Below are 19,955 nucleotides of genomic sequence, written 5' to 3'. Positions count from 1 at the left end.
CACCACCGCCCTGCTGGAAAACCTCGCCAGCCTCGGACTCAAGCAACTGGTCAACACCCCCACCCACTACGCCGGCCACACGCTTGATCCCGTCTTCTCTTCCAGCAAGTACATCACCTTCAGCCACGCCACCGGACTCCACTGGACCGACCACACTGCGTCCACTTCAGCTTCAAAAGATCCACGACCCACCATCACCCGCAACAGGTACCTCACAGGAATTGGAGCAAGATCACCGCAGACCAGCTCACCACCTCCCTCAGCCAGAGCCCACCCGCCAACACAACGGACCCCAACGAAGCAGCCCGCAACTTCACACAGTGGCTGACCACCTGCGCCGACGACCTCGCGCCACTAAAGAATCCTCCCAGCAGACCCAGAAGCAAGAAGGCATCCTGGTTCACCGACAACCTCAAGGACTCCAAGAAGACCTGCCGCACCCTCGAGAAAGCCTGGCTCCTCGACCGGACCACCGACAAAATGACCGCCCTCAAACACGCTACCCGCAAGCACCACTAGCTCATCCGCACCACCAAGAGGAAATCCCTGAAGGAACGACTGGACAACAACGCCCACGACAGCAAAGAGCTCTTCACCATCGTCAAGGAGTTCTCCAACCCCAGCACCGGCACCAACGACATCACTCCGTCACAAGACCTCTGCGACTCCCTCGCCTCGTTCTTCCACTGCAAGATCGCCGACATCCACAACAGCTTCGGCGCCCCACCCACGCATCCAACCGTCGAACCAACGCCCCCCACCGCCCCCCACCGCCACCCTTTGCACCTGGACCACGGTGACCACCGAAGACACAGCCTGCATGATGAACACCATCCACTCCGGATCACCGACCGACCCCTGCCCACACCACGTCTTCAACAAGGCCGACTCCACCATCGCACCCCAACTTCAGAACATCATCAACGCCTCCTTCAACACCGCCACCTTCCCGGAGAGCTGGAAGCACGCCGAGATCAGCGCCTTCCTGAAGAAACCTACAGCGGACCCCACCGATCTCAAAAACTTCTGCCCCATCTCGCCCCTCCCTTTTCCTGCTAAAGTCATCGAGAAGATCGTCAACAGACAGCTGACTGCCTTCCTCGAGACAAACGGATCCCTCGACCCCTCGCAGTCCGGCTTCAGAGCCAACCACAGCACCGAGACCGCCCTCATCGCAGCCACCGACGACATCCGGACCCTGCTCGACAAGGGGGAAACAGTGGCCCTCATCCTCCTGATCCTCTCCGCTGCGTTCGACACGGTCTGCCACCGCACCCTAGTCCAGCGCCTCAGCAACATCGGTATCCAAGAGAAGGCACTGGAGTGGATCATCTCGTTCCTCGCCGGAAGAACACAAAGAGTCCGCCTCCTCCCGTTTCGCTCCGAGGCCACCGAAGTCATCTGCGGCGTCCCGCAAGGATCTTCACTCAGCCCCACACTCTTCAACATCTACATGAAACCTCTCGCAGCCATCGCACGCCAGCACAACCTCAACATCATCTCTTACGCCGACGACACCCAGCTGATCCTCTCCCTCACCAGAGACCCGACACCGCCAGAACCTGCCTACACGAAGGGATGAAAGATGTCGCCGAGTGGATGAAGGACAGCCGCCTGAAACTGAACTCGGACAAGACGGAAGTCCTCATCCTGGGATCTTCGCCCTCCGCCTGGGACGACTCCTGGTGGCCCCCAGCCCTGGGCACCGCACCCAAGCCAACCGACCACGCACGCAACCTGGGCTTCATCCTGGACCCCTCCCTCTCGATGACCAGACAAGTCAACGCCGTCTCCTCATCGTGCTTCAACACCCTGCGTATGCTTCGCAAGATCTTCCGCTGGATCCCGACCGACACCAGGAAGACTGTCACCCAGGCACTCGTCACCAGCCGACTGGACTACGGAAACGCCCTCTACGCCGGAACCACAGCCAAGCTACAGAAAAGACCCCAGCGCATCCAGAAAGCCTCCGCCCGACTCATCCTGGATGTGCCCCGACGCAGCCACATCTCCAGCCACCTGAGGAACCTGCACTGGCTCCCCGTCGACAAGAGGATCACGTTCCGGCTCCTCACCCACGCACACAAGTCTCTCCACGACCTGGGCCCCAAGTACCTCAACGACCGCCTGACCTTCTACACGCCCACCCGCCAGCTACGGTCCACCAGCCTCGCCCTCGCAGCCGTACCACGCATCCGAAGAGCCACCGCCGGAGGAAGATCCTTCTCTTACCTGGCTGCCAAGACTTGGAACTCCCTCCCCATCCACCTTCGGCTGACCCAGGACCATCTCGCCTTCAGGAAACAACTCAAGACCTGGCTGTTCGAGCAGTAGCATACCCCTCCCCCCAAGCGCCTTGAGACCCTCCCGGGTGAGTAGTGCGCTATACAAATGGCATGATTGATTGATTGATTGATTGTGCAACTGAGATGCATTCGTAATTCATCTCAACGACATCCATGTTCAGATGTGTATCCACTACCACATATCTTCACATGATCTGCCAGTGTGATCATGGCGCCCCTGTCAAGCCTCTATCATGTGTTGGCTCCCAGATTGGAAATGTGTTCTCCTAGACATTAGTCAGAGCCTGACAGACATGCAACACTTAACATCCACTTTCCCTGACACATTATTCATCATACAAAAGTTTATCAATGTGCATCAATGTGGGCTTTTGCGATTCCTTAATTGCGATTATTAAGGATTCGCAATTAAGGAATTGCAAAAGCCTATGCATGTAGGAATCGCTAGAAAATGAGCCATTCCCAAACATTCCTTAATTGCGACTCCCAAATTTCGAGTCGCAATTAAGGAATACCTTCCCATTTCTTCCTAATGGCCTACAGGCCCATAGGAATGATATCAGTAAAAACATTTAAGGAGCATAGAGGAAAAGGAAAATGGAGTGAGAAGGGGAAGGGGGTAGGGGAGAAAGGGGTAGGGTATATATACAACAGAGAGACGAAGGGAAAGTCTGCCCAAGGTCCGGCTGGGTAGGTGATGGCCGAGGGGGAATCCGTAGCCTATCTCCTCTACAGCTATATGGTAGCTCCACCGGGCATTGGTCAAATAGATAGGTCTCAACAGAAAAACATTAAAGGGGTAGAAGGCAAGAAGAAGGGAGCGTAGAGGGGGAAGGTGGTAGGGTGAAGGGGTAGGAGGGAGATACGACAGAGAGACAAAGTAACGTCTTCCCAAAGTCCAGCTGGGTAGGTGACGGCCAAGGGGGATCCACAGCCCATCTCCTCTTCAGCTAACAGGTAGCTCCACCGGGCATCGGTCAAATGGCAGGGTCTCCACAGTCGAGGAAAAGTTTGAAGAGTACTTGTCCGATGCAGCCCACGGGACGGATGACTGGAACACCTCGTCTCGTCCTCCGGCAAAACTCGGCCTCCACTCCTCGCATCTTAGACCCGCAGCCTCTAGTCTCAATAGTGGATAATGCCGCCCTCCACCATCACCTGCTTAGCCCCAATTACAGCTGCACTCAGCCCCCCAGCAGGCGCTCAATCGGGCACTCGGCAGGCCCAGCCTGGTAGTGCAGTCTCACCTCAGCGTCTCTGGTGGCCGGAATACTTCCCCAGGCGCTCTCGAGACCCGGCCTTCAAGAATCCCTCATCCGGTGGAATAAGCCGCACAGTGTAGTTGTCTCCAGGGATCCGGGTCACAGACATTTACAAATCATTAACTCATGCTTGAACATCATGTCACGGGAACCCCACATTATGTTTATAGAATTACGGCAATGGAAAGTACAAACTTGCCTGCTCCTAATGCGTCACAGCCATCCTGTTGCTTGAAACTTTGCAGGGCATCCATTTGCAGGGAATTGTTTTCCCTGCGGTCACTCAAACATGAGAATCAGCTCGAAACTAAAAGCATATTTCCCCAGCCCACTTCTGAAGTACCTGAGCCTGGAACTTCATTACAGGAGAAAGGGAGGTAAGATTCTTGTTGGAACCAGTACCACAGGGTTGCCTAGTGATGTGATCATGGCCCTATAAAAGAAAAGGAAAATAAAAAATATAGACTTTGCCGTCCTCACACTTGATATTGTTAGGGAGGTTAAAACATATATGCAAAGTGATAAATAGTAGAACTTTGCACACCCCTCCACAGACCCATAATACACAGTTGCCCAATATTTGTCCTCTATATCTAGATATATTGGGCCCTCTCACAAAGGTAAACCGAGCTGTAAATATACGTTTATGACCAAATCTACCCTGTTCACAACAGTAAGGAAGTCACAATGAGATTCCTGGCAGACAGATACACAATTATTACTGAAGATGCTTGCATCAAGAGTGCGAAGAAATGCATTATAGAAAATCTCACTAGAGATGTAATCTGGGAGCGTTGCACAAGATTCTTTATCAGCCCCAACTCCTCCTGATATGTGCCCAGACTCTCACTAAATCAAGGAGCAACCTTGAAGTCTAAAGGGAGAGCCCCTCTCTCCCTTCTCCAGGGGGTCCCACCCAGCTCACAGGAATGCAGCAATACACAAATCTGTCTGGGGGGATTCTTCTACCTCTCACGTCTTCACCATGCAGACCTCGGCCTCCCAAAATGGACCCCAGGATCCTTCTTGTAATGTACCATTGCCGGCGCTCTTACACTCGGTGTATGTAAGACAGTGACTCTCTATAGAGTGCACTAAAAAGAAAGTACACCGTGCAGAGAGTCCAGTGGGTCCCTTATTGGTATACAGAGGCAAAAGTAGATAATACTAACGCTCTATTTGTGGTAGTGTGGGCGAGCATTTAGCTTATCAGAGGGTAGTGCTAAGCATCTGTTGTACTCACAGAGGCAATAAATGAGACACACACTCAAGAATAAATCCGAGACCAATTTATCTAAATAACACCAATTTTTATGCAATTTTTCAGACCAAGAACTTTTAAGTTATGAATTTTTCAAGTTCATAAAATAAATTACTTTTGTGTGCAATCAGGCACCATTGAAGTCAATGGGTAAAAGAGAAAATCGCACATAAAATCACACAGTTGGATTTCAAGGTTCGCCTTCAGGATGTAGGTAAGTAGCAAGGTCAGGCCCAACGTTCCACAAGCAGATTCTCTGGAGTGTTCTGGATTTGGCCGGGAGCAGGGTGCTGAGGTCCAGGGCAGCTGGTGTGCTATGAAGAAGGAGTCCACTTGAAAGCACACTGTCCAAGGGAACTTAAAGGTAAGTCTGAGGGGTCCCACCCAAGGGAGCAGGTCACAAGAGCCTCAGGACAACCGGAGCATAGCTGGATCATCGTTACCAAGGCAATGCTGGCCGTGTGCAGAGCAGGTAGGTCAGCTGGGCTCGGTAGGTTTAGATGTCCTAGCAGTCAGGAGCAGACAGCATGGGGAGGCGATTCTGGGACAACTGGGCCACTCACGAAGTGGGTCTCAAGGGTCTCGACATCCCTCAATGGGGGCTTGCTTCCTGTGAACTTGGACTCTTCATCACAGTGAAAGCTGTTGGGGGTATGGTACCCTGGGTATTGGTGCACCATGGCTCCAGTAGATCCTGGTATCTCCAAAGTCTGTGAGGAGACAGATTCTATCTTCCACAGTTGGTGCACCACTTTTGGTTTGAGTGATGCGTCGGAGTTGCCGTGGAGCAGCAAGTTGACAAACCGGACTTCATGGGTTCAGTGACTGTGGGCTGCAGGGGAGTAGCACCTCTACTCCAAGGGAGTTCTTTGGTGATTTTTTGAAGACTGGAGGTGCTCTGGGGTTTTTGGAGGCCTCAGAGTTGCAGGACGAGCCAGTAGGCCATGATTGTCGAGTCTTTGGGGCAGCAGGCAGGGTTTGGTGCCAATTGTCTGCAGTGGAGCTTCAGTCCTCGGTTCAGCAGCTCTTTTTTGTCTTTCTTTTCTGTGCATCCATTGAATCTGAGTTCTGGGTTGAGGGATGCCACTTAAATACTGAATTTAGGGGCATTAAAGGAGTATCAGGTTGTAGACCATGGGCTACCCACCGTTAGGGTGCCTACACTCTCTAAGTGTCAACCTCCTGTGAGAGGGGCACAACCGTGACCCTGATACCCTGATAGGCTGCTTCATCCCATCCTAAAATGGAAGAAATGGAAAAGTCGGGTCCTTATTGCCTGTTCTACCTTAGGGATGGTACTGGCCAAATCTGGACACACCTCCTCATCTTACCAATGTCCCTGCCTGTCTTGCCCCCAAAAGTGGGGTCAGGACAGGGGGAGTTGGCGCCCGCGTCTAACAGCAGAGGCCTGCGGCACACTTCAAAGGTGGCATGGTCTTCGAAGCTTTGCACTCTGAAATGTTCTTCCTGCCTTGGGGAGGTGTGAACAGCTCTGCCCAGAGCCGGCTCTGTTCCTGGTCTCTGAGAGCGCTGGCCCCCTATGGGGTCTGAACCATGTCTGGTGTTGGCATGCTGGCTCTGACTAGTCAGAGACCACACCAGTGCTGGTGGGGTTTCAGGGGACCCTCTTAAGGAACTCCTATGTGCATTTATTAATAAATCTAACATTGGCATCAGTGAGGATGTATTTAATACAAGATGTTTGGTACCAAACACCTTTCGGTAAAGTGAAGCTATCATGAAGCTTGGAAACTCATAATGACAAGTATCCAGCACATGCACGCTCTATGGCTCTTCTGTGCACTTACAATATTCAAGAATGGACTCAGACATTGTCAGCTCATATCTGCTCATACAGATATATCCACACATGGGATGCAGTGCACCCTGCCTTAGGACTGATAAGGCCTGCGTAGGAGTCACTTACCTATACCTCATTACTAAACAGGGCACAGATTTTGACTTCCTTTGCCAAATGTAGAAGCCTGAATGGCATCGGCACAAAAGATCTGAGGCAGGTGGGCTTCATAGAGAATAAAAATGGCAAGGAAATAACAAAAGTTTTACTTCACTCAGACCTGGTAAAAATGGCAATTATAAAAGCATCTAGTGAGATACCCCAAGCGGGAATAAGGATAATACCACAGAGAGAAGTGAATGGCCTCTCAGGAAGTAGTTTCCTAAAGTGCCATGCAGGTCTAGGGAGAAGACAAGTGAAGTTAATAAGAGATAATAAAGAAGATGCCAGCCTCCTGAACATAGTGGTAAATGATACAAGAAAGGATGACTCATGGGATAACTGGAGCCAAAGAAGTTACGTGGGAGAATCCTCAGAGAGAAACATAGAGGAAAGGGCTGAAGATGGTGGTCTAAGCGAGGTAGAATAGGATGGGGGGTGTCGCAGAGTCTAAGTCTCTTGACATGGAATGTAAACGGCTTTGGCAATGAGATAAAACAAGAGCATGTAAAGGAAGTAGTAAATAAAGTGGAAATTGCCTGCCTACAAGAGACTCGGATATGCGACGAGACCCCATTCATGGATGGTTACCTACAATTAAATCAACCAGCCAAGAGAAAAAGATTTGGTCGCCCATCGGGGGGGGGAATAATGCCCCTTGTTTCAACAAAAGTAATAAGAGAAGTAACACCGATAAAAACGAAATGTAAATGACTATTGGCTTGTAGACTAGAACTACTGACATTGGGAAAGAAACATAAAATGCTGATTGTTATAAATGTTTATCTGCAGTGGGACAATGCAGCAGAGTATGCTATCGAGGTGGAAAATTTTAAAAAGGATATTGACTCTTTATTAGAACAATATGTCTCAGATGTATTGATAATCATGGGGGATTTTAACCATAAGCTATACCCTAAGAAGGTTGATATCTAGAATAGAGAATTGTTGGATGTTTATGGAATAAATTATGCTAGTTTCCCAGTATGTGATCCCTCGAAACAGGATATGGAATTAGTAAAATTTCTAGGAGGAAGGGGTCTTCTCTGCCTAAATGGCAGAGTTAAAACAGACTGCCCGGCAGGGAAGACCTTCAAAATAGGCTCACAGAATTGCCCGATTGACTACATGTTTATGCTCGCCTGGAATTTCCGCCTAGTACGGGAATTCAAGATATATCAAAGTGAAATTAGTGACCACATTCCACTGCATCTAATGATACTGGGGGGAAGAAAGGTGCATAGAGATAAAGTGATCACACAAGAAGTTGAGTATCCCAAACGTGTGACGACAAGACTAACTGAGGAGTATCAGGAAAAATTAAAGGCCTTTCAACTTAAAATTGAACCAGAAGATTTTGGGAGTAGGGGCTAGGAATGGTTTATAGAGAAGATAGCCCAAGTAGTTCAGTGCTTAAGAATAGAACTACAAAGGATAAAAGAAATAGTACAAAAATCCCGGTTAGCCGAGTGAAATGTTTTTCTATTGACTGCCAATCTAAAAAAAGGGAGATACGGGCAGTGCAAAGAAGTCAAAGGAAAAAGTTCTCCCATGAGAGAGAAAAATACTTAAATAAGTTGAAAATTGAATTTAAAAAAATGGTTACTGATGCAAAAAGATCATACAAAGAGAAATGTTGGTTAAACTTGTTAGAATCAATTGAAGATAAAAACCTGAGGCAATTCTGGAAAATGGTAAAAGCAGCGTTTGGTCCAACAGACGGAGAAATGAAATGTGTCGTTAGCGAGGCGGCTTGGGAGGAGTATCTAAGGAAACTGTATGGGGCACGAGATTCCCAAGGGTACATAGAGCCCCAACCCTGGCAGGAAATATCGGAAGAACTTAAATTGGATTTCAAAGAACAGCAAGTAGAAAGCATAATGAAAGAACTGAAACTAACTCGTGCGGCAGGCCCCGATAATCTCCCCGCAATAATATTAAAGTCAGAGCTAAAGTGGTGGGCAAGACTCTTTGCCCAAATGTTCCGTTTAATACTTTCAGAAGGTATAACTCCACTGAATTGGAAGGGCGCTGTAATCAGGCCAATCCATAATAAAGGTAGCATGGACGCACCACAAAACTATAAACTGATTAACCTTCTAGATGTAGGAGAGAAGATCTTTTAAAAAATTGTGTTAAATCGACTAAACGCATGGGTCGAGGAGTTTTCAATCGTACCCATTGAACAGGGAGGATTCAGAGAGGGACACTCCACGATAGATCACTAATTTGCACTGTGGGCAATGGCAAGGAAGTCAACGGAACAAAACGGCAAGTTATGCTGCTGTTTCGTCGACTTCCGAGCAGCGTTCGACTCAGTAGACCAGGATTGCTTATGGGAAACTCTCATAAAGAAAAATATCCCCAAAGACCTATTTACTATTATAAAAGAACTACACCGAGTTAATTGGGCTCAAGTAATCAGGGACACTGAAGGGTCATTAACACAAAAAATACCCATTGCAAATGGCCTGAGACAGGGCTGCGTTTTGGCCCCACAGTTATTCTCCATATTCCTGTCAGATCTACCCGCCTGTCTAGAGGTCGAGGGTAGTGCAAGCCCCAGAATGGACGGAAAAAAGGTGCCCTGCCTTTTATTTGCAGACGACCTGGTAATAGTAGACCAGACAGAGACAGGCCTCCAAAGAAAGTTGAAATCTTTTAATGAATACTGTGCTAGGAAATTTTTAATAGTAAACAGACAAGACAAAAATGTTATGTTTTGGTAAAAAGGCAATTAAGTTTAATTGGTTCTTAGGTGATCTTAAACTGGAAACGGTTAACGGATATCATTACCTAGGTATATGGTTCGATAAGACATTAAACTGGCATACTCATTTGGAAGCCCAAAAAACAAAAGCACACACATCAATCGGTGGACTAAAAATGTTTAACCGGGAGTATGGGGATATGTCACACCGTCCATTACTTAAAACCTTTAATGCAATGATACCCCCCACAAGTACTCTATGGCGCGGAAATCCTTTATTTGAGCTGTAAGGGAGTCTGGGACCTGGAGGAAGGCAAATGCCTGAAAAGCCTACTATCCCTACCCCAATCATCAATGGATCAAGCAATAAGAACGGAAATAGGAACAAAGTCTTGGGGGGTACAAGTACAAGCTGCGTTAATCAGATTTTGGAAACAATTGGAAAATACAAAAGGCCAAAAAGTTGCACAATGGTGTAGGAAAGAGATCCAAATCAGTGACCTAAAATGGGCAAAAGCTTGTAGGGAAAGAATGGTGCAGGCTTGTGAAGGGCTAAAGGTGGAGCTGTGCCAAGAAACCCAACAAATAGTCTGTACTAAGAGTGATCTGAAAACTAACGGGCAAGAAGTATCCAGAAAGACTGACATGGGATACCTTGCAAAGAAAAAATCAGTAGAATTTATGATGCACTCTTGGTCAAAGGGAAACTGGTTCCCCTATTTAGATATCCTACCAAATCGCTGGTACAGACAGGAGATATTAAGGATGCGAATTGGGATTAATCTGTGGTTAATAAATAAAGATCATGAATTAAAAATGTTAGACCATAAAGGGTGTTGTAGGTACAATTTGGGCACCAAAGGAGACCTAGTGCACATCCTTCTTGACTGCCTAACAATATTAGAACAGCGTAAACTGTGGCTGAGCCCAATATTTCTAAAATATGATATAAGAACAAGGGCACAGGCGGTCAACCTTCTAACAGAAATGCCCTCTATCGAAATCGCTATTGCTCTAGGGAAGTACACAAAAGTATTCCAGAATTTCCAAAATAGCCATGAGTAATTTTTAGGAACTTTAAAATATTTGAACTATATAACTTGTCTAAGAGAAAAAAGGTTGTTTTTAATAATATTTCTTAAAGGGTAAGGATGTGCCTAAAAAAGTGATATCTTGTTTGTGTTTGCTTTTAAGATATGTATATAGTGTGTGTAAGTCTTTTTAAACTATAGTGGAATATTTTTATCTGTAATGATTTTTACTATCTCTTTGTAGAATATTTTAACCTTGTAGCTATGCCTTTACACCTGTTTAAAGATTTTGATCTAAATAAACATATTTTTGACAGTTACATTGACTATACCTCATGCAGGGCTGTGTGCCATATCGGCTCGTAGCTTTTCTCTCCACCAAGACACGCAGCCTGCAATGGCAGTTTGTAGGGATTTAGTGAGAGCTCCCTAGGGTGGAACCGTTTGTGCTGCAACCCCAGTGAACCCTCTTCAGTCCCAATGCCCTCGGTACCAGCGGTACCATTTGTTAAAAGAAGTTCTTTATTATATGCATTCAATACAGTACAAACAGAGTACTAGTAACAGTTACATAGAGGTGAGCCGACATCTTAGGCATATCATACAGCAGTATTCTAACGGCATCGAGGGACCAATGTACACAATAAGATATAAGATACAACAGAAATCATTACTTGCAAAATTCTTCCCCTGTGTAGCAAACCCGCCTGGCATGGCTATCACTGAACCTCAATCCTCGGGAAGCTGCTCATTCTCTCCCACAATTCTATCCATCTCCCTGAAACTATGAAGTATCCCCAGTCATCTATGAAGATCCACCTCAGCCCGTTCATCCCTTCTACTTTGTCAAAGTCATACCTCTTCAGCCGCTGCCCATTCTGTAGCATCCTTAATCCATCCCTGTTACATCAGGTCTCTGGTGCTTATCCACGTGATGGCCACCAGTGGCTTCGCTGGGAGGAGGGCCAACTGTATACACTTCCATTCAATTTTCCTTCCCTTACTCCTCTTGACATTCCCCAAGAGACAAGTTACCAGGCCCAATGTCACCGGCACCCCATCAATGGTACGCAATCTCTGCATCACAGATTCACAATAAACCTAGACCAGTGGACAGTGCCAAGCCACGTGAAGGAACCCAGCAGGACCACTCGGGTAACATGTGTACAATGTACATAATTAAAATGAACTAAATTGAACCGTGCATTAATTGACCCCTGTTTACCAGTGTGCATATACCTTTCCATTGTGGGGCTCTGAGATCCCCCTCCTACACTTCTCCGGCCCGAGACGCGGCTCTTGGCAGATCTGCAATTATGGCTTGGTACTTGTGTGACACTAAATGTCTGCACCCACCAAATCCCAGTATCATCCTGAATAGTTCTGAGGGCAGGACATCAGGGTATTTGGGCCAAATATCTTGCACTATGTCAACCATGCTTGTATACAATAAAAACTTTCCTGTACCCAGACCAAATGCCTCCTGTGCCTCCTCAAACATAAATGTCACTGGGTAGAGATCACACAGAGTCAGACACGTCCCATATTCCATGGATTAACATCCACCACCTCCGATACCAAGCGTAACGCCGGAAGGTCCCAAAACATAAACTCCTGTGCAAATGGGGCCCTCTTGATCATCAATTCCACTGCACGCTCCCCGAGAGAGGGTGTGTGCTTAATTAGGTAAGGCACCATCTGACCGCCCCTAGTCCCTCCATGTAGCATGTTTGGTAATGTGGCCACTCCTGAGTCATCTGTAAGTTAGTCTTTCTCCCAGTTGTCCCCGTCAGACAGCCAGCGCTCTGCATGTTCTAACTGAGAAGCCAGTTGATACAGTTCCAGATTAGCTAAACCTCCATCCACCAAGGGGAGATGAAGAATCTCCGTGCTACCCCGCTGCAACCTCCTGCCTATATTAGTGTTGTTAACAGGGAGTGTAAGTTCCTAATGACTGCCCTGGCAATGTTTCCAGAGAGTGCTGTACAGTATTGCAGGAAAGTAGGATCTGCTTTCATGGTCACCCCCACTTTTTGCTTGTGTCATACTGTTTTTCTGACTAGTCTGACTGGGATCCTGCTAATCAGGCCCCCCGCCACTGTGCTCTCTCCCTAAATTGGCTTTGGTGAGTACCTTGGTACATTCCTAACTGGCTGCTGGTGTACAATTGTAAGTCCTTAGTATATGGCACTCAGGTACCTAGGGCATGGAGTCCCCCATGAGCTGCAGCATATGTTATGCCAGCCATTGCAGCCTGTGTGAGTTGGTGCATGGACCCCTCACGAAAGATATGTTTCCTTATATCTAATATCACTGCACTTGAAACCTTTAGGTCACCCCTATAGCAGGCCTTTCTGTCCCAAAGGCAGGGTGCTCGGTTCCGAGAGTGAGGGTGGCCCTGCATGAGCAGACCACCCCTAGAAATCCAGTAGTCCATTCTCCAGACTTTGTCAGTGAATCAGCCTTTACGATATAGAGAGGCCATGCGTCATTACACGATAACCATCGCTAGTGCCAAGACGCCCAAGGGCATTCGCTGCGCTCTACAAATATACCTTTCAAATTAAATTAAACTGGCTGGACCGCACCTGTGCATGTTTGTTATCAAACATGTTGGAACCAACCCCAACACTGTATCCATCCAGGGTACGGCCCCTCCATGCTCCTGATCTTACAGAGTCTGACAGCAACCTAGGGCAGCTGCCGAACACAGACACAATCTGCCCTCCTGATGCTGGGCCAAGCACGAGCAGGGGAAGGTAGAACAATAGGTTCCCTGTCAGAGGGAGGTGTGACCAACTCCCAGACAGTACTTGGTGTATTCGGCGGGGTGGGGTTGCTTGCCATCACCACCGTTTCCGCTGGAAGGGCACATTTGGTTCCCTTCTTGTATACTTGAATTCAAACCCGCTCAGAGAGCCTTTGGCTCCTGCTCTGGCACAAAAACTAGATAAAGGACATGGGAGTATCCTCCCCACTGTCCAGCCCCTTCTCTGGAAGGGACCCCTCAATTATCCCAACCCTCCCCTTAGGGTGCCTAGGGTCTTACCTGTGTGTGGGTCCCTATATTTGTTGTGCGATTTGATTCAGGTCTTACTACGCTTCCTCTTCAAACTGGCGGGACAACCCGACCGCGTCGTGCTGACTGAGTTGGACTAACCACATTGAACTTCACTACAGGAACTGAGACTGTGACCGGGAAGAATATATCTGCTCCCGATCTCTGCGTTCTGCAAGTCACTGAACCATTAGTATCCATGCTCCATACATGTTGCATCCTGGGCCTTTGGACATCCAAAGACATCCAAACGAATCTCCCTTGGAGTGAAGCAGTCACTCCCCTGCATCTGCAGGCACCGCAACACAGCTGACCGACTTGCTGATCCTGGGGTCCTACGGGTTCCAACAGGTTCAGTACCATACGAGATGATTCTGCAATGTCTTCGAGGCCCGCACTGTCTTCAGACTTAGTCTGAGGCCAGGATCCCTCACCGATGCTGCCAGAACCGAGTCTCTGTGTATCACATCGGCTGGCCGTTGCTAAGGTCGGACAACTCTTATCCCCAGTGATCTTCAGACATGTTGAGGGTCTGCTTTTGATTCCCGTAGGTTCCCATGCTTTCTCAGGGCATATCCTGACTTACTTGAAAGTGGCAAGCCTCTTGGACCTTGCTGGTCCCGACACAGTACCTTTTTGTCTTCTTCCCCGAGTTGCCGTTGCCAAGGCCTGTTGGCGCTCTCACCGGACACCGACCCCCTGGATATTGGCATCCAACATGGGACAGCTTCTACACCATTCCTGGTCGTCCTCAGCATCACCTGGTCCACGTAGCTGCAGAGGACAAAGGCCCCGTCACCTCTTCTGTAACAGTTGACATGGTTGTGCACCTGACTTCCATGCCCCTGGTCACACCGAGGGACCTAGACGCTGTTCCCTCTGCTTATAGGAACTCCTCTTCCAACATACAACCTTGGATTCCATCGGACTCTTCCAGCTCTTCTTTATCCGCAGCATCCACTTTAAGTCCTCCATTGTGGTCAACGAGAGTTCCAGACTTCACTTCTTATCCATGCACCCGGCTTCCTGGGGCAGGTAACCTGATCTCCTTGGTATCCATGGGTGAGGTGACTCTCGTACCGACCATCTTCCACGGGGAGTCTTCCAAGGCCTTTGGAAAGGGTCCTTTTTCTTAAGAACTATAACCGTGACTACCCGCATTGACTTACCTTGAGCATGCAGCCTTGTATTCATTCAACACACAGCTTCCGTGGGGTTCCTGGGTCCTTACCTTGAGGGGTTCCTTGGTTCCCGGCACTTCTAAGTCATCTGGGTCAGCTCTCGACTTTGGATGATAGTCACATTCCCTTATCTTTGTATGTGATTTGGTCTCCCTTGGGAACCCACCTTATTTTTGTGATACTTACTGTCATAAGTATTGTCAGTGCTTAATTTGTAAAATATGAAGTTCAGGTGCTCAAATGTTTTTTTGAGGCCACACCCACTTTCCTCAGCTCCACCCACTTCCTCCACTGGCTCCACCCACTTCCTATATTGCCTCCACCAACATCCTCAACTGGTACTGCTGAAAGTCAGATGTAGTGCCCGATCTGCATTTCAGCAAGGGAGCCTTCCTCCAAGTAAGGTTTTGATAGGAGGTTCCCTTACCCTGTAAAAATGTTGAAAAAGAGTAAATCAAAAGTCCATTTAAAGCTCAATTTTGGAATAAAATAGCTAAAATGACTAATGCATTGAATAGGGACATGTGAAATATTCTAGTGCTTTATGTGCCAATTTGGGGAAAGGACAATACTGGGTTATGCCATTTTTAAGAGAGTCTCATTGTGTGTCATGAGTTCAAAGATACAACTTTTACATATCACTAAAGTCAGAGGATTTTGAAAAATCCAAACTTCACACCTAAGAACAAGAACAACCCATCTATGGCCAAAAGACCTGTCCACAATGCAAGGATCACAATGGAAGGACGCCGGACACAATTTATTTAACAAGTACTTACATAAAACATCTTGGTCTGTGATGTTTGTTGAGTTGTCTGAATAAAGCATAGACATGCAAACAAAGACACACACAAGGACAACTGTACATATGCATCCACATGCGCATACACAGATATATCACATTTGTGGATAGTACAGGACGCACGCAGCGTGCAAAAACATAACAATACAAAGGTGTTGCACATACTCAGTGGCAAATACCGAGGACCGAAATGAAAATGAACCAGAGCAACTGAGACTTACAGAGAATCAAAATATGTGCCCTTCACATACAAACACACAAAACCCTAAACCATTCCATACTGAGCATTACCCGTCCTCCACCCTCCCTGTCCCAAATACACACACACAGAAACACACTCTATGCTGAAGGCAGAGAGAACAGACTAGACATTAACATATGTAGAATATGCCAACACCCGTGTGGAGTACTATAGCAAAACACTGTACTTTGCTGACAAGAGAGTGCAGTGTCTCCCACCTTTTGCTAGATAGTGCAAATAGTGGCTTAGCACTTCTTCCCTGAATTCTCGCTCATATAATCTTTCTACAGAGCTACATAATCGTGGTGGGTGAGTGGATGTAGGTTGTAAGAGTGTTGATTGCGTGAAAATTGAAGTATTGATTTGAATGGTACTCCATAGTTCAATCTTTGGCAATGTAAAGGTTCCATGCTGCTGAAGTTGAGACAGCGCCCAGACATCAACTCCATCCCCACACATTAGTCCACCAGTTCCCTTTTCACCACAATAAAATCAAGACACCATCTTTGTGAGTGTGCGGGTTGGCTAAAGATATTTTTTTCAACAATAGTAATGCTGGCACCCATCATTTCCATGTCAAAATTGTATCTGACTTTAATGGATTCCTTTCATTCCTCTGACAAGAGAGAAGTACGTTTGCAGCAGTCAGTTGCTGCTAAATAAATAACTGCTTGCTGCAGTGGTGCTCTGCATTCCTGCCAGTGTAAGTAGTTGCTTAAATTGGGCAATAACTGGGCCAGAGATGCATGTGGCTGACACTGTAGCACTTGAATGTGCTTGTGGACACTTTCTAATGAGAGCTGTTAGCGGTGCCACACATCTTCTTATCTATGCTTTGCAAGCAGGGACATCTAACCATACATGTGTCTTTGTTGAATTGACATGTCTCATATAAACCTGCGGCACTGCTGGCAATGTGTGTTTGCAAGAAAGAGAGCAAGAGACAGAGCGAGAGAGACCGGGGCTTGTTTTCAGTTGCCCTTCTATCGCTCTTCTGCGTCCTTACCTGGGCTTCAAATGAGGGCATGGCCCGAACGCTGCCTGGATTAGATAGTCATGCTTGTTTGTTATCCTCTCATGTTGAGTGAGTTGAGTGCGGCCCAAAATTTGCCGCATCAAAGCTGTTCCACACTTGCTACAGTGTCAATGCTTCTGTGTGCCCTCACCTGTTTCTCTACAATCACAGCAGTGCTCACTGACCTCATATGCAAGCTTCAGTACTAATGATCACAAGCAAAGAAGGGGCAAGTGCTAATAGCTGATTAACTGTTTACGCATACTATGCCATGAGCTTCGAATGCGCAGCTATAACATACAAGACAATAACTACCCGAGGCACAAAGCCCCATTTTTCTTTTATACTCTAAACTTAACTGCATCAGGCATGACTGTAATCAGGTGATGCTTTCTACAAACTACATGAAACCAGTGCTAAATTTGAGGCAGTGGTTTCCAATGCTCAGCAATGGCACTTAATTCTCAACACTGACACTAATGACAGCCTACCACATGGCAGAGCGGTCTGTCTAATTTTGAGAAAAGCTCAATGACAGTGTTTAATATGTCAATATACATTAAAAATGAATAGCTGCTGCCCAAGCCATCCTTATTGCTTGGGATGGCCAGCAATAGTCTGAATTGTCACGCTTGTAGGAGTAAGATGGTAAGTATTTGCGTTGGTACTATCATTGGCAGCGCTGACAGGGGCAATGGGTGGTGCAGGCTGCAGTGGCCTCCTGAGATGGGCATTGGCACCTACATTTCTTCAAATTAAGCACTGCATGAAGAACAAGTTACTTACCTTCGGTAACGATATATCTGTAAGAAACAGTAGTTAGTATTAGATTCCTTACCTTAGAATATCCCCAGGCGTCAGTCTGGATCCGGAAACTTTTGCGTAGCAGTACCCCTGCGCGTCGGCAGGCGTCGTCTGCAGGCGTCCCCTGCGGCTCCGCGTCCGTCGTCGGCGTCGTGCGCCGTGATGACGTCGCTGGAGTATATAGACGCCGCCTCCGCGCGCTGACGTCAGTTCTTTGCACACAGCTTTTCCGCGCCAGAACACGCAGAGCCATGGAAGAACCAACACTGGTGCCATGCGAAACTAGGGCCCTGAAGGGGATGACCTTAACCCTATGTATCAGTTCGCAGAACGGGGAGGATGGGCGGGGCGGTAAGGAATCTAATACTAACTACTGTTTCTTACAGATATATCGTTACCGAAGGTAAGTAACTTGTTCATCTGAAAGAAACAGGTTAGTATTAGATTCCTTACCTTAGAATAGATACCCCAGCAATACCAACCCCGGTGGTGGGTATGCGAACCAATACAGCTTACACCAGAAAGTCCTGGAGGACAGAACGGCCAAAAAAGCCATCCCTCCGGACTTGACTGTCCAGGCAGTAGTGCCTTGCAAACGTGTGCAGCGAGGCCCACGTAGCTGCCTGACAAATGTCCTGCAAGGGGACTCCCCGGCCCAGGGCAGTAGTAGCCGCCGTGGCCCGAGTGGAATGGGCTCTCAGCCCAACAGGAGGCTCCTTCCGAGCCAAAGAGTAGCACGCTTTGATGCACAGGACGACCCACCGAGAGATGGTTCGTTTATGCACCGCCCTTCCCTTCTTCGCACCCACGTAGCCAACAAACAGTTGGTCATCCACCCGGAACTGGCGTGTGCGATCCATATAAAATGAAAGCGCACGTTTTGGGTCCAGACGATGGAGCCGCACTTCATCCTTTGAAGGATGCGGAGGCGGGAAGAAGGAGGGTAAGGTGCTGGACTGCCCGATGTGAAAAGCAGAAACTACTTTGGGCAGGAAAGAAGGTCTAGTTCTCAGAACCACCTTGTCTGGATGAATGGACATGAAAGGAGGTTTGACAGAAAGAGCCTGGAGCTCACTCACTCTCCTGGCAGAGGTGATGGCAACCAGGAACGCCGTCTTTAAAGTCAGGAGACGGAGAGGACAGGAATGAAGTGGCTCAAAGGGAGCGCACATCAAAAAGGTCAGAACCAGGTTCAAGTCCCACTGAGGCATCACGAACGGAACAGGTGGATACATGTGCGTGATGCCCTTCAAGAATCTCGTTACAATAGGGGATTTGAACAAAGAAGGTTGATCAGGCAGCCGTAGAAAGGCCGAAAGGGCAGAAAGGTAGCCCTTGATAGTGCCCAGAGCAGAGCCCTGCTGGGCAAGAGAGAGAAGGAAGAGGAGAACCTCGGAAAGAGGGGCAGAAAGAGGGTTCACAGCCTTTGCTGTGCACCATGCCACAAATCTGTTCCACCGGCAGGCGTATACCGACTTTGTGGAGGGACGCCTGGCTGCCAGAATCACATTACAAACTTCAGGAGGCAAGTCAAATGGCCTCAACTGTCGCCGCTCAATCTCCACGCATGGAGGTGGAGACTGGACAGGTTCGGGTGGAGGACCGTCCCCTGCTGCTGCGACAGAAGGTCCTCCTGAAGGGGCAGGCGGATCGAGGGACCGACTGACATGCTGAGTAGCTCGGGATACCAGTACCTTCGAGCCCAGTCCGGAGCCACAAGCATAACTTGGGCCCGGTCGCGCCTGATCTTCTTCAGCACTCTGGGCAGAAGTGGTATAGGCGGAAAGGCGTACAACAGACCGCAACTCCACTCGCGCCGAAAGGCGTCGCCGTGCGAGTGCCGTCTTGGAAACTCCAACGCGCAGAACTGATGACATTGCGCGTTCTCTTCTGTGGCGAATAGATCTAACCAAGGCTCTCCCCATTGCAGAAAGAGGCCTCTCGCCACGTCCGAGTTCAGACGCCATTCGTGATCCACCGAGCACCGACGGCTGAGTTCGTCCGCCCTGGCGTTCAGAGAACCTGCCAGGTGTTGAACCGTCAGAGTCACGCTCTGACGTTCCAGCCATTGCCAGAGACGCAGCGCCTCCTGGCAAAGGGTCCACGACCCCACTCCGCCCTGCTTGTTGCAGTACCACATGGCGGTGGTGTTGTCCGTGAACACCTGCACTACACTCCCGTTGACAAAGGGGAGGAATGCCTTCAGTGCTAGGCGAATCGCCCGCAGCTCCAACATGTTGATATGGAACCGGGACTCCGCCGGAGACCAGATGCCTCTGATCTCCGCCTCTCCCAAGTGGCCTCCCCAGCCCTGGAGCGACGCGTCC

At 48.4% G+C, this 19,955-nt stretch overlaps 1 protein-coding gene across 1 annotated transcript in view; it reads left to right on the top strand.

The window, feature by feature from the left end:
* The first annotated feature begins 3,857 nt into the window (after positions 1–3,857).
* Positions 3,858–19,955, top strand: part of LOC144773304 (NACHT, LRR and PYD domains-containing protein 3-like) — a 123,311-nt gene continuing 107,213 nt past the window's right edge. Inside the window, exon 1 of the mRNA XM_078658245.1 lies at positions 3,858–3,945. Coding sequence (XP_078514371.1) covers positions 3,858–3,945 — 88 coding nt within the window. The remainder of the gene's footprint in view (positions 3,946–19,955) is intronic.

This window comes from Lissotriton helveticus, chromosome 8 (genome assembly GCF_964261635.1).
Source record: "Lissotriton helveticus chromosome 8, aLisHel1.1, whole genome shotgun sequence".
Classification (NCBI taxonomy): Eukaryota; Metazoa; Chordata; class Amphibia; order Caudata; family Salamandridae; genus Lissotriton; species Lissotriton helveticus.
Note: the sequence above shows the minus strand (reverse complement) of the source record. Positions and strands in the feature narration are given on the sequence as shown.